This window comes from Takifugu flavidus, chromosome 14 (genome assembly GCF_003711565.1).
Source record: "Takifugu flavidus isolate HTHZ2018 chromosome 14, ASM371156v2, whole genome shotgun sequence".
Lineage (NCBI taxonomy): Eukaryota > Metazoa > Chordata > Actinopteri > Tetraodontiformes > Tetraodontidae > Takifugu > Takifugu flavidus.
Genome location: NC_079533.1, coordinates 8,507,249 through 8,520,573, shown reverse-complemented (window position 1 = coordinate 8,520,573; position 13,325 = coordinate 8,507,249). Strand labels below are relative to the sequence as shown.

At 46.6% G+C, this 13,325-nt stretch overlaps 2 protein-coding genes across 2 annotated transcripts; one reads left to right on the top strand and one right to left on the bottom strand.

Moving 5' to 3' along the window:
* The first annotated feature begins 568 nt into the window (after nt 1-568).
* On the top strand, nt 569-6,750 carry stk36 (serine/threonine kinase 36 (fused homolog, Drosophila)). The gene is made up of 20 exons (XM_057054305.1): nt 569-1,011; nt 1,248-1,333; nt 1,677-1,817; nt 1,930-2,007; nt 2,086-2,216; nt 2,290-2,539; nt 2,614-2,707; nt 2,813-3,152; nt 3,227-3,332; nt 3,403-3,531; nt 3,604-3,774; nt 3,850-3,941; nt 4,010-4,073; nt 4,185-4,295; nt 4,370-4,444; nt 4,528-4,639; nt 4,716-4,842; nt 4,940-5,120; nt 5,294-6,199; nt 6,505-6,750. Exons 2-20 carry the CDS (start codon nt 1,250-1,252, stop codon nt 6,622-6,624), a joined length of 3,312 nt encoding a protein of 1,103 aa, XP_056910285.1. The 5' UTR covers nt 569-1,011; nt 1,248-1,249; the 3' UTR covers nt 6,625-6,750.
* An 818-nt stretch (nt 6,751-7,568) lies between these two features.
* Nucleotides 7,569-11,681, bottom strand: atf5a (activating transcription factor 5a). The gene is made up of 4 exons (XM_057054307.1): nt 11,461-11,681; nt 10,471-10,719; nt 9,004-10,180; nt 7,569-8,928 (listed from the first exon to the last, which is right to left on the bottom strand). Exons 2-4 carry the CDS (start codon nt 10,610-10,612, stop codon nt 8,742-8,744), a joined length of 1,506 nt encoding a protein of 501 aa, XP_056910287.1. The 5' UTR covers nt 10,613-10,719; nt 11,461-11,681; the 3' UTR covers nt 7,569-8,741.
* Between the last annotated feature and the right edge of the window lie 1,644 nt (nt 11,682-13,325).

The window sequence follows — 13,325 nt, the reverse complement described above, 5'->3', positions numbered from 1 at the left end:
AAAACCAATCATTGTATAGAAGGAGGTCGTCTTTGGATCCAGTTCTTGTGCAGTCACTTCAAAAACATTAACCTATCACCTTGGCAGTGATGAACAGCAGCATTTCCCCCCTCGCGGACTGAGACTGGCTGCGCATATTTGCTGGAAACATACCGATTTCAATTTCGCCGTATTAAGCCCTTTAAACAAATTGTTGCAATTAAGTTTATCGTTTACGTAACCACAAAAGGAGAAATACCTCCTGAATTAATAATTAAAACGGAACTCTGTGTAACTTGCATGCATGGTGAGTTTATTGGAGCTGCACTGACAAGAATGTTATACAGTTAATCTGTTAGTGTGTGATATATCTGAAATTTGTTTCATCAGCTATGTTTCGGCGACGTCTTTCACGTTTCGTGGTTGACATCTAGTGGGAGAATGAAGAACTGCAACTGTCCCCTCATTCGAATTGAATTACTCGTATATTTGTGTTAGATAAATCAGCTTGTTTATTAAAAACTATAGATGAAATTTAAGCCATTTTAGAAGTTATGCGGGGTAAAAAAAAAAAAATAGAATATGGGAAGTATATATTTACATGAACTAGTCAGCGGTTGCTACGAACGCAAGATTGGTTTCTATGCTAAGGACCTCTCTTTTTTGTTGTCCCAAATAAAGCCAGTCTCGCCGTTAGCGTTACGCGTCTTTGCAAACGTCAAAATGTAATATTCCCAAAGATTCACGTTGTAAATACAAGATATACATCATGATTATCCAGGATAAGTGAAAGCGAGATCAGATTCGATGTGTTTGTATTGTGTTTGTGATACGGCATTTCAGAAATGGCTTCGAAAGCTTTGTTGTTATGGTTACCAAACGAAGACGCGAGACAACAGTAAAGCCATCGAGCGTCGGTGAAAGACATGCTGATTGAAGGGGCAGAATATGTACTATGATTCCGATTAGAGAATCAAGGCACTTGGAGAGAGCAAACTGAATCATTACCAGCGATTCCAAGCAGATTTCAAGGTTTATATTCACAATACAGTTTGGGCAACAGGCTACGTAGTTAAGGACGAGGGCAGTAGTAATAGTAGATTGCGTTATGATCACAGGCGGTGTTTTTAGCTACAGTGCATCAGTAGATCTACTAACGCTTAAATTAAAGAAAAGAGCTCCTGGGGGTGGGGTGGGGGGTGCAAAACTTGTCATATTTTATGTCCATTTTCCGCCAGTTGACGCCAGTTTCCTGTATTTTGACACAGGCATGAATACATATCACGTTCTGGAGCTGGTGGGAGAAGGCTCCTACGGTCGAGTGTTCAAAGGGAGGAAAATGTATTCAGGCCAAGTATGTAAGAAATTGGATAAATCACACACTTTGGTCTGTTGTAAAAGAAACACCGACTTAATTTGAATGAAGTTATGTAATTTCTATATTGCTCATCTAGTTACGTTTTCCTACCCTTAAGAACGTTTTTGTAATCAAATTACTTTTAAGTATTACAAGTTTATGATGTAAATTGTGTTTTCCTTCCTTCTTTCTGCAATGTAACTAGTGTTGTACAATGTGATAATGTAATATGTGCAGAAACTGACATATAAATTAGCAAGAATTAAGTGGGAAAAAAACCCACATCTCCTAATAATGGACAAATGTATTCATTATGTTATTAATCTATGTGTGTCCTTAGGTAGTAGCTCTGAAGTTCATAAATAAAGTGGGTCGGTCAGAAAAGGAGCTGCAGAATCTTAAAAGGGAGATTGAGATTATGAGAGGTCTTCAGCATCCCAATATCATCAAGCTCTTTGACAGCTTTGAAACCAAAACTGAGGTAAGTTGATCAAAGGAATCTGTTAGTCCACAAAATGCTGCCGTAGAAATGGTTATTCTGTTTCCATCCAACTAAAATGTCGTGACAGCAGTCCCTGGTGTGTTTATGACAGATTGTGATTGTAACCGAGTATGCGGAGGGCCAGTTGTATCAGGTCCTGGAGGATGATGGAAAATTACCAGAGACGCAGGTACAAAGTGCATTTACCACAAAACCCAACATTGGTTCTACTGTGACTCTGCATTTCACTCATTCTCCTCCTTTAAAGGTCCGTGAGATTGCCTGCCAGCTGGCCTCAGCTCTGTATTATTTGCACTCTCACCGCATCCTCCATCGGGACATGAAACCACAAAATGTGCTCTTAATGAAAGATGGGACGGTGAAGCTGTGTGACTTTGGGTACGTAGATGCTGTTTTAGCCTCACAAGCTCCAGATGTGCAGAATCAGCTCCATCATGTTATCTTGCTGTAGGTTTGCAAGGGCCATGAGTTTCTCCACCTTTGTGCTGACCTCGATCAAGGGGACCCCACTGTACATGTGTCCTGAGCTGATCCAGGAGAAGCCGTATGACCATACTGCTGATCTTTGGTCTCTGGGCTGCATTCTTTATGAGCTCCACACGGGGGCGCCTCCGTTCTACACACAGTCCATCTTCCAGCTGCTGAACCACATCGTGGCAGACCCCGTCCCTTGGCCTGACACTATGAGCGACGACTGTCTGGTGACGCACAGCTGCTGAGTATTTAGGAAACAAACCTAGGCATTCTTGATAATAAAGCACAGTTCTCCTTCCAGAGTTTCCTGAAAGGTCTCTTAAGAAAAGACCCTCAGAAGCGGTTGTCGTGGTCAGACCTCCTGCGCCATCCCTTTGTTGCTGATGGTATTTTAGGTGACGTCTGCAGCTCTTATTCTAAAAGATCTCCCCAGTGTGATTTGAGACGAATCAGTTGACTCCTCCGAACTGTCGTAACGCAGCCTCGTTGCTTCTGACCAGTGATTCCAGCAGACCCAAGCGTGCCCCGGCCTCTGACGGAGGCGCCCAGCCCTGACGCGTTGGCCTTGAAACATCTGCAAGCAGCGACCAAGTCGGCGCTGACCCCCGGAGAGAGCGCGCTGCTGCGAAAATACCGGGAGGAGGAGCAGAGAAGAGACAGGGAGAAAGCAGCTGCAGGTGGGGGTGCGAAAGCGACGAAGGACGGCGTCGAAAATGGCGGAGACCCTCGTGCGGGAGCCACACGTTCCATGGCCCCGTCTACTGACGTCTCCGTGGTCTCGAATCCAGCCAGTGAACGCCTCGCGTCAAAAAGCCACGCCTTCGTGAGGGTAAAACCAAGGTCTGTTTTGGACGTTTTATGGTTGATGTCTCAGCGTCCTGGTGGGTGTAAACACAACTGTGGACACTCCGCAGGGGTCAGATCAGCAGAGACTACGAGCGGGAATTTCCGAGCACGAAGCCCGGATCTCAAAGGGCGCTCAACAACAGCAGCGACAGCAGGACTTCAAAGCTCGTTCAGGTTCTTTTCTGCTTTAGATCCTCTCTCAGAAAACAATGTTTGCAAATCTCACAGCGCGCTGTCCTTTCAGGGTGTGGACAGGGACTACTGGGAGGGACTGGCCCAAGCATCGAATCCATCCAGGCAACCCAGGGAGCCATTAAACCCCACCACCATCACGCCTCAAATTAAAGCCAAATTCCTGGCATTTGAAGCTCAGGTAATGATGGCAGACATGAAGGAGGGCATAAGATATCATAATTTACCAGGTAATTCTCTTTTATTTGCCCAGCTGACTGGCGGCATGGTTGTAGAATGTATTCACCTCCCACTCAGGGTCTTACGCAACCTGATTCTGGCCTCTGACCCCGAGAAGATGCAACAGATTGGCGGGACACTTGGGTTGCCCCAAACCCTCCTTGGCCTCCTCCGCGAGTCTGTTGAGAACTCGAGCTTCATTCAGGTTGCTTCTCGGGAATTGGAGCAGTATTTTTGGACGATATTTATTCCTGAAGCTGACTTTGCTTTCCCTGCCCAGCAATCCCAGAGCATTCCCATACTGGGAGAAATGATCGTCGTTCTCAGAATCTACTGGGAGAAACACCAGAGCTGGGTGGACAAGGAGCAGAGGTTTCTTTACTGTTGGGCTGGTCGGGTACTGATGCTTTCACTTTAAGTATTTGATCTCTTTTTCTTAGACTGGAGGAGTTCACAAAGCCTTTCTCAGCCATCCTCATTCAAACAAACCTGCTTCCTTTGGCCGTAAGTTCTTACTGAACATGTTCTGTTTATGCGTTTAGAGCACTTGAAACTGTTTATGAGAGGAAACTGATGCTGTGAACGTGATGCCGGGTTGTGTAACCTCTCCTTTAGCCTTTGGCTGCGTCCATCTTGGTTCTCTTCATCAGACACGATGTTGAGGTCCAAGTTGACGTGGACAACCTGACCCCCCCGCTGAAATCTCTGCTGTCGGACTCATATCAGGTAGCGATCCCGCCCACTGCTGGTTGGCTGTCGGTAACTATGGCAGTAATATCTCGTCTCTGTTGCCACGACAGCCTCACATCTCTCTCCTGTCTGGATGGGGGCTCTGCGATGGGCTCCTTCTTTTACTCCACCACACACTCAGCAAGGTCAGCCAGTCACTTTGCAGTGCTTTCAAATAGTTTACAGGTGGATGCAGGAATTGGAATTGTCTTCATCTGTCATTCAACAGCGGAAAATTCACTCCAGACGTTCGTGTTTGGACCCAGCTATATTAAAGGATCTTTGGAAAAGAATTGGAGATTCCCTGGCAGCACCACATCCTGAGTTCTGCTCAGCAAACGGTGGATAAATAGGTCCCAGAATGCTCAAAAAGCCCATTTACTTGAGCATTTTAACTTAAATTTGCTCTTCCACCAGGCCTGCATGCCTTTCTTTCCACTGCTCTGTCCCTCTACCTGGAGGATCCAGCTTCCTGCCTTCCTGTCCTCTCTGATCATGGCTCCAACTGCGTGTTCACTCTTAGCCGCCTGCTGGGCACAGACTGGTTGGTTTTTTTTACGTCTCTCGTGTTCTCTTCCAACATTTCATTTCTGCCACAGACCCCCAAGCTGACCCAAAAAAACCCTATTCCATCCCGACAGTGTCGGCCTGTTCGCTGCAGGCAGCCCCGACGGCCTGGAGGTGCTCGTTAGCCACAGCAGCGTGTCCGCGCTGAGCTGTTACTTGCTGTGCTTCCCGTTTTCCATGGATCTGCCTCCCCACACCACGGCCACGATTCTCCAGCTGTATGACAGCTGTAATGTGGTTGGAAGCCTCCTGCAGGTGAGACGCTCACAGACGGAATTGCTGATGTAACGCAGCACAACTCTTGCATCACGCCGGCATCAGGAGAACACGACCGTGTTCGTCGTCTTGTTTGTTGGCTGTTTGATCTGTTGAAGACTTGCTAGTATTTTATTTATTTATTTGTCTTTTTTTTGGGTGGGGGGGGGCAGGTAATTCAAACGTTCCCTCCTGCCCATCTGGAGGAACCCATCTCGCTGCTGAACCGCTTGCTCCTGTGCGATCCAGGCCGTTCTTTCCCCCGCCTCGGGAGCGAAGCCTGTGGGTTTTTTGCGGCGCCTGCTAACAGCCAGGCATCCGTCCCCGAACACCAGCCTCCACGCGCCAGGACTGCCAGCTCTCTGCTCTCCGCCACGCTGCAGCCGGTTGAGCTGTGGGACTCTGCCGTGGAGCTCCTGACTCTCCTGTCGCTGGTCGCCCAGTCTTCCCAGTTTGAGCTTCGCCTGGAGGCCCCGGTGCTGCACCAGGCGCTGGCTCACACTAACTGCCAGATCAGGGCGGGTGTGTGCAGACTGTTGGGGAAGTTCCACCCATTGAGGCATCTTCCATCTAATGTCCTGCGACCTGACATCTTTAGGAGCGTGCTCGACGTTCTCCATGATTCCTGCGTGCACGTCCGGAGGTCGTCGTGCGTGGCGGTCGGCCGCTGGCTGAGGTGTATTTCAGCGCTTAAACTATGTGGCGGTGAGGGCGGCGAGGCTTCAGGTGGGGGCAGAGAGAAAGGGCGCCGCAAGCACCAATGGACATGTAGCGAGACCCCAGGGGATTTGGTCACGTTCCGTTTAGACGATGCGGAGAGGCTCAGGTGGCGAGAGGAGGTCGGGAGGACGGCGGCCCTGCTCGCACCACTGACCGCCAACGGCGACGCCCTTACACGGCGCCACTGTTGCGCGGCCCTGGGAGATCTGGCGTGCGTCGACGGCGCCCTGTCGTCACTGTGTGACGAGCGCTTGGTCAGTGGACTCCTGCAAGCTGCGTGCACGGACGCCGACAGCGCAGTGAGACAGGCTGCTATAGCAACGCTGTGTGTGTACAGCAGGGACAGCGCGGTCCACCAGGTGGGTGACGCCCTACACACTTTAATTTTTTTTTTCGTTTTTTTTTTCAAATGACAGATTCACAAATATGACACTTTCTCATGTTTGACTAAAATATTAAGGCCTCACGCATCCCTGCAGCTACAACCTGGAGCAAAAAAGAACACTCCAAAAGCCCAAAAGACACTTTGGCTCTAGTCTCATTTCCAAAAATCCTAATGAGTCGTCCATCTTTGTTAAGGATGGATTTTTCTAATCGAATTATTCCAAGACTTATTTCCTAAGTGTTAACCTGCAGCATGACAGGCATTTTGCTTTATTTGAAGGTCTTAATATCTCTGGATGGCAGGAGGCAGCTTCAGGAGGCGGTCCAGGAGGCTTCTCCACAGTGTGACTATCATCCGCTCATCAAAGGGCTGGGGGGGGCCCCAGGTGACCTGGACTGACCTCAGAATAGACACAGTCCTGTCTGATGTCCCCAGTGAGGAAGGAAAACACACAAGAGATTCTTCATCTTTGCTTGTATTGTTGTTTTGTACATGAATGCAATTAAAACGAATTTATGAAGTGTCTCAGTTACACTGTTTTTTTTTTAAATGTTTGTTTTATTTTTGGGTTAGGGTTCTATTTTTGTTAAGATATAATGGGGGGGGGGGGGGACGGGGACGGGTTTGGAGGTAGGACATTGATTTCAGGTTTTTTTTCCTTTCAGAAATGCGGAAGAAACAAAAATTAACAGTTGTAATTTAAACTGCGCGTTTTTCCATCACGCGCATTTATTGTGACGTTAAACGAGGTTGTCGGATTTTAAAAGAAGAACCTGCGTCGCAGTTTTATTTCTTTCATAGTGAGTCGCTAAATTGTCCGGCAACGGAAAAGGATTTCAGAGAACTGGGCGCTGAATTGTTCTAATTTCTTTCTTATTTATAGAAATGATTGTCAATTGGAGAAGAGGATCGATAGTAATAATCGGGACCGATATCGGCGTCCCCCAGGGCCCCGCAGGCTTCTGGACCTTGTACATTTACACTTTTTCCACCCAAAAAGTGTGTTTTTAATCGTTACGTTTATGTTGTGACGGAATAAAAATACTTCCTGATTCCAGTCGGAGAAGAAAATCACAACGGTCTAACTGAGTAATGAAACATTTTATTTATTTTTTCCTCAGGAAGCGGTTAAATTTACACTAAAAGGAAAAAAAGAAAAAAAGTCTTTTCATTGAATTTATCACACTTTTTTTTGGTTTTAATAGTTTGAGTTGAGAGAACACAAGCGATTAAACAATAGGACTTGATTTAAAAAACACACAACCACACAAACTAAATTTGAAATAAACGTTGCGCACATCTACAATTGTGCTGATTTTTCTCGTAACAAATCGACTGGAAAATATTTTAGACCGTTTTATTTTTACACCAGCACATTGAAAACATTTTTAAACAAAAATGCGATAATTTGATGATTTTTTAAAAAGTGTTTCTAAAGAGATAAAAGGGGTTTTACTTCCCGAAACCACAAAATTAGTGCAGATCAGCCAGAGGCCTTAAAATTATTGCATTAATAAGAAGGAAGAACCCAAAGTTTTCTATTTCAAGAGATATCATAAAACACACTGGGGGAGGCTGCTTAAACTCCACTAAAGCTACCAGATTCGTACAATAGCCTAAGGAAATTCTCTTTAGATGGGGGGAAATGTGTGCTATTATTATTGCAAAAATATTGAAACGTGGAAATTTCATTTTTATCCCCAGTCAGAAATCAGGCAGTGGGAGGAGTGGCTGGAAAATCGTGTGTCCTGAGCTGAAAAACAGTTTAAATATGCAAAATAAAAACAATCCAATGTCAAATTTCACCCCCAAATCAGTGCAAAAGGTTACCTGGTCCTCTATCCCATCGTGCAGTTTCAAATTTTGACATTATTGCTCTGGTGAAGAAAAAAAAAAACAGCTACTGCATCAAAGTAAAACATGTATCAGGAAAATACAATAAAAGACAAATGCAGAAGTTAGAAGTTACATCTGCATTAAATAATCTAAATGAATGATAAAACTGTCCACACCTCAGTCAGGTAACAACATTGCAAAAGTCAGCTCGAAGCAGGAGTTTAAAATGTTAAAATAGGAATAAACTTCATTCACAGATCAAGAGACACTGCCCATTATCATAGAAAAGTATTTGGTTTGAAGGATGAATGAAACGTTGACATCATTTTTGATTTCTTCTTTACGGAAGGATGGAAGTGACGCACAACAAATCGGAAAACAGACGCTCTATTGCTGACATCAGGTCTGATGTAAGGCGATCAGAACTTCTTTTTTTTTTATTTTAGAAAACCTGCATAAGTATTTACACCACTCCTTCAGCTAAGTGTGATTTATTAGGCTGATTGTCATTTAAAGCATCGCGACGGCACAGTGCAAGTGATCAGAGCGTGACAGCAACGGAAGCTTCAGCATAGGTTCAAAGAAAAGAAGAAATCGCCTCAGTAAAGCATGCACTTAGATCGCCCACTAAAATACAAACGTTTTCCCTGTAACGAACTGCGCTGGCAGCGGGTTTGGTGTTAGGCTGTGCCATCCTGCTTCTGCCTTTGGCTACGGGCCTTGTAAACCTCAATCAGCAGGTCTTTGACGTACTGGATTTCCCGTTCCACCGACTCTGCCTTGTCCCGCAGCTCCCGGTTCCTCCCTTCCAGGCAGTGCAGCTGTTCCTCCAGAGAGTCGAGCTCTGCCCTTTTCCGCTGGCGATACCTGAGTCACAATGAATGAATACACAAATCACATTTGGACCAAAGAGACGCCTGAGAACCAGCCACTCGGACGTACCTGTGAGCGGCCGTTTTGTTCTGGTCTCTCTTCTTCTGTTTGCGCTCGCCGCCTTCGCCCGGACTGGCGTCCACGTCGTATTTGCAGGCGCAGTGCTCGTCCTTCAGCCTGCACGACTGCCTGTGCCCTGAAGACTCCACGTCCAGACCCTCCCCTGCCACTAGAAGACACTCTTGGGTCTGATCCTCCAAGAAGTCGCAGTGCAAATCGTGCTGCCCCACCTGCAGACTCTCGGACTTCACCTGCTCGCTGCTAAAGAAGCTGTGGTAGGCCTCAGACTGTGCTGCCCCTGGAAGGTAACAACCTTCCCCGCTCTCGGATTTCCAAGAGATGCTAGCTTTTGTCACCTCCACGCTCGCCTTGACGTTATTGAGCAACTGGTTTCCAGTGCCCCCGCCGACCTCCCTCATGCTGTACATCAGCAGATCCTCCTTCTTGTGGGACACATCGAGCGATCCTCCGAAGCCAAACCCACCACCAGAAGCCTTCGCAGCACCAACGATGTCCTGACTGAAGCAGCAGGTCTTCTCCTTTGGTAGAACGCCGCATCTCCTGACCTCGACTGCGCTGCCCAGGCAGTAGCTTTTCCCTGCCAGCTGCTCTTCACCTACACAGCCATAGTTCCCAGTGAGGGACACCGCTGGACTACCTGAGTTACTGCTTTTGGGATTCAGCAAAGTGTTGTCATAGCCTTCACAAAACCTGCCGCCGTCAGGAACTCTCTTCCTGCCACTCCCACTAGGGCGACTGCAGCTGTACGGGGCGTGCCTTGGAATTTTGGATCGCCCGATTGGCCCACCGCAGATGTTCAGGATGTCCAGTTCTCCCGTTGCCAGGGTAACAAGAAGTGGGCTGGATTCCGTTTGGTTGGACGTTGAGTATGAAGCGTAGGGTAGCTGGCCGAAGGACTGAGGTCCTGCCGGCAGTGGACCCCTGTCGCATTTCCCTTGCCGCTGCCCTTTCTCTGGCAGTGGCTCGGACAGAAAGTAGTCCTCTAGTTGGGCGAGTTCTTCTTGCAGCAGAGAGGTCATGACCTCCAAGTCAGAGGGCACCTGGATATCATTGTGAAGGGGTGAAGGGGGAAGGGAGGCACTGGTGGAGGAGGGAGGGGAAGGAGGGTTTGGGAGGTACGAGGAGAAATCCACTTCTTCCGTCATCCAGTCAGTAAGACCATCACCTGTCGAGACGAAACGGTAAATGCGACCTTTAGGCACAGCTAAACGATAACGCTCACGCAAACAATAAACGTAGCAGCCATTCGACAACGTCGTCGTTTCCCGAAGACGGACGTTGGTCGGCGATGGAGACTGCGAGAGCAAGGCTGCCGGCGTTCGATTATCGACGTATTCGACGTAGCTAGGTTAATACTTAACTGTTCGAGGGGGACGAATGTGCTGCAGTGCCGAGCCCACCTGAAATGGGGGAAAAATATTTAAAAAAAAAAAAAACGCACTTGCTGCAACTCACCAATTAAGTGCTGACTCTCCTCTGACACCTCCCCCCTGCACCCCTGTGATTGGCTCTGGTTAGCCTGTGGGTGAGAGAGAGCGAGGAGGTCTGCCGGGCAGACATGATGAGTCCTCCAAACAGGAGGCGATGTTGCCATCATTTGGTCTGTTGGTGCTTTGATTCAGTCCAAGTCCAAACATATGCTGGGAGCAAGCCGGGTCTGACAGATGGGCCACAGAGAGCAGGGCTGGGTGAACATAATGAAACCTGGAGGGCAGACAGAAGAAGGGATCAGAAGCATGCTGCGAAAAAGCAACTTGAGGTGACGGCATCGGAAATATCACTCGTGCCGCCTGCAGTGAGTTTCTCGACGTGGTCTGTTGACAAAAATGTTGTGGTGAAGAAATCCTTTTAAAAAAAAAGGAAATTCACACTCAATGTCTGCAAAACACAAGGTTATATTCAGAGTTGTTCAATAATTCCCAGCTGAGGCAGCTTTTGATGGAACTAGGAAGAGCTTGTGTCCTTCGGGCTTTGGTCTCCCTCCGAGCAAACTGCACCTGGTGTCTTCAAAACACACGAGAACAAGAGATGCTGTCAGGTGGTTGTCAAGATCACCGGAGGATCTTCAGAGAGGATCGGACTGCTAAATCGCATCAGGGGAGATCAGCTGATTACAATCACATTACAGTGTTCCTCTGTTTGATCACCTGAGCAGCTTCAGGGATGCTAATGCAGTGTGTGTTTGAATGAAAAGCAATAATTGTGTTTAAAGTTTTTTTTTTTTAATGTCATAGAGCAGCTAGAATGTACACGTGAAAACAGCTAGAAATCATATTATTATTGTTATAACAAATGTAAAAAATCTCAAAAATGAGTAAATGTTGAGATAATATAAGAGAAGACTGGTTTAAATCAGCACAGAAGACACCTGACAAAATAACCACTCAACAAACATGAACAACAACAGTCGAGTCTGTACAGTAGTGAGCGCAGAGTGTCACTTACTCCATTATTGCAGAGAAATTGTAGAGCACTTGGGGTGCGTTGCTAAAGCAAAGCACGATTCTTTTTCGGGTCCAGTAACGTGACGGATTTAAAGAGCCATAATTGAGCTCGGAATGTCCGGGACTGCACGAAGAGAACGAGTTGTTGCTTTGTTGTGGTCGACCTGTATACTGGGGCGCTGCTTACTTGCGAGGAAGCGTCAGTCCATTCACACCTAGCAACCAATTGCGTCACCAAGCCTGCTGAGTGTGGAGCCCCCCCCCCCGCCTCTCAGCGAAGGACGTCCCACACACTGCCTGCTGGGCCGAGCCATTTATGAGGAAAAATTACTTTAAAAGTGCTCTTATTTAATGGTGTGGGTTGTGAGACGTTAATACTGAATTGTAATTTCCATTTTATTCATTGGAGTAAACGTTCCTCGTTTGGGGCACGACGTAAAAACCATTTTTTAAAAAAAAGAAAAGCTCAAAAAGATGGCACTTGCTAATCTTTACGCATCGATGTTTGTAGTATTTATACTCTCTGAAGCTAACACGTTAACTGCAGTTAAAGGTAGGAAAAGCCAGGTTGTGTTTGGAATAAGAAAAGCAAGTAATGCAGCTTAAAAGTCAACACCTTGTTGTTCCTAAAGACGATGAAAATGGAATAAAACGCTCGAATTACGCTGGCACGCCTCTGAAATGTATAGCAGCGGGCCTGCAGACGTGGACCTTTACCTTAACGTATAGCATATTGCTGTTACGTAGCGGGAACTATTTGATTAATTGCTCACTTTGTTGTTTTGGAGAGTCTGTTGCATCTCCGTTGCATCAGTAGTCCGCGCTCGCCCTGATTGGCTGCCTGCGCTCAGGCTGCGCCTCCGCCATTGGTTGGAATTGGCCACATGTGAAATGTGATTGGTCGACAGTAGGCAGGGCAAATCAGCCTGCTCTTCTCCTCCTGCAGTGCAGCGAGAGCACATGTTCAAGTAAACAAACCGGGCGTGGAGAACGGTGCTGGCAATTTAAAAACATCCACGGGAAAGCTCCGCTCGCCAACTGGAAATAAAAGCTTCAGAGACTGTAGCAGTTGGAGTTTTTTTGTTTTTAATCTGGTCGATACAACGGGTCTAAAACGTTCTGTCAACATATATAGAGCTAAGACAGTCTAAGTCAGATATTCACTTCCATGCCAATAATATTTAATCAGTAGTTATTGTTTGTGCATCCTATCAGACGTTGATGTGCTGCATTATTCAGCTCCCGATGTCGACTTTAATATTGATTTACATTCGGAACTTTTATCAAACCTCCTAATTGCGAGAGACACGTCTGACAGGAGGAAATTCAGTTACTTGTGAAGACTGCCGATAGCAATTATCGGAGAAACAAATCTTTGTTTTCTCTCCTTTCAGCAAATCTCAACACCGAGCAAACGGTGCTGTTCTTCTGTTGCTATAGTAATAGCGGACACTGCCCCCTATTTTCGACTTGTTTTCAGGTTGCTGTTGCCATGGGATTTGCATCTCTCTCTCTCTCTCTCTCTCTCTCTCCTCTCTCTCTCTCTCTCTCTCTCTCCCTCAATCTGTCCTCTGTTTTCACTTTATTTACCTGTTCACCTCTATTTATGCACCATCTCTTGTGCATTCTTTCGATCTGATTTGCTAAATTTCTGCTAAATTGGAACATCACTGGGGACACTTTTGTCCAATGAGTGGCGTCTCAGTCAGGATCGACTGGTACAGCTCCATCCACATTTAGCTGTGGTCTCACTTGATGTATTCCAGAAGACAAGTTTTATTTTCCAGAAGTTTTATTTATTTAGGATTCATTCATTTAACCTGTGTTAATCTGAGTTATTCACCGGGACAGGGGGCAGTTCAGAAA

Excerpts from the sequence above, each read along its gene's own strand:
- stk36 (XM_057054305.1), top strand. The coding sequence starts at position 1,250 with ATGAATACATATCACGTTCTGGAGCTGGTGGGAGAAGGCTCCTACGGT. Across the intron at positions 2,708-2,812 it reads TGTTGCTGATGGTATTTTAG|TGATTCCAGCAGACCCAAGC; the intron begins GTGACGTCTGCA and ends GCTTCTGACCAG. Across the intron at positions 6,200-6,504 it reads GGGACAGCGCGGTCCACCAG|GTCTTAATATCTCTGGATGG; the intron begins GTGGGTGACGCC and ends CTTTATTTGAAG.
- atf5a (XM_057054307.1), bottom strand. The coding sequence starts at position 10,612 with ATGATGGCAACATCGCCTCCTGTTTGGAGGACTCATCATGTCTGCCCG. Across the intron at positions 10,181-10,470 it reads GGAGAGTCAGCACTTAATTG|GTGATGGTCTTACTGACTGG; the intron begins GTGAGTTGCAGC and ends TCGTCTCGACAG. Across the intron at positions 8,929-9,003 it reads AACAAAACGGCCGCTCACAG|GTATCGCCAGCGGAAAAGGG; the intron begins GTACGTCCGAGT and ends ATTGTGACTCAG.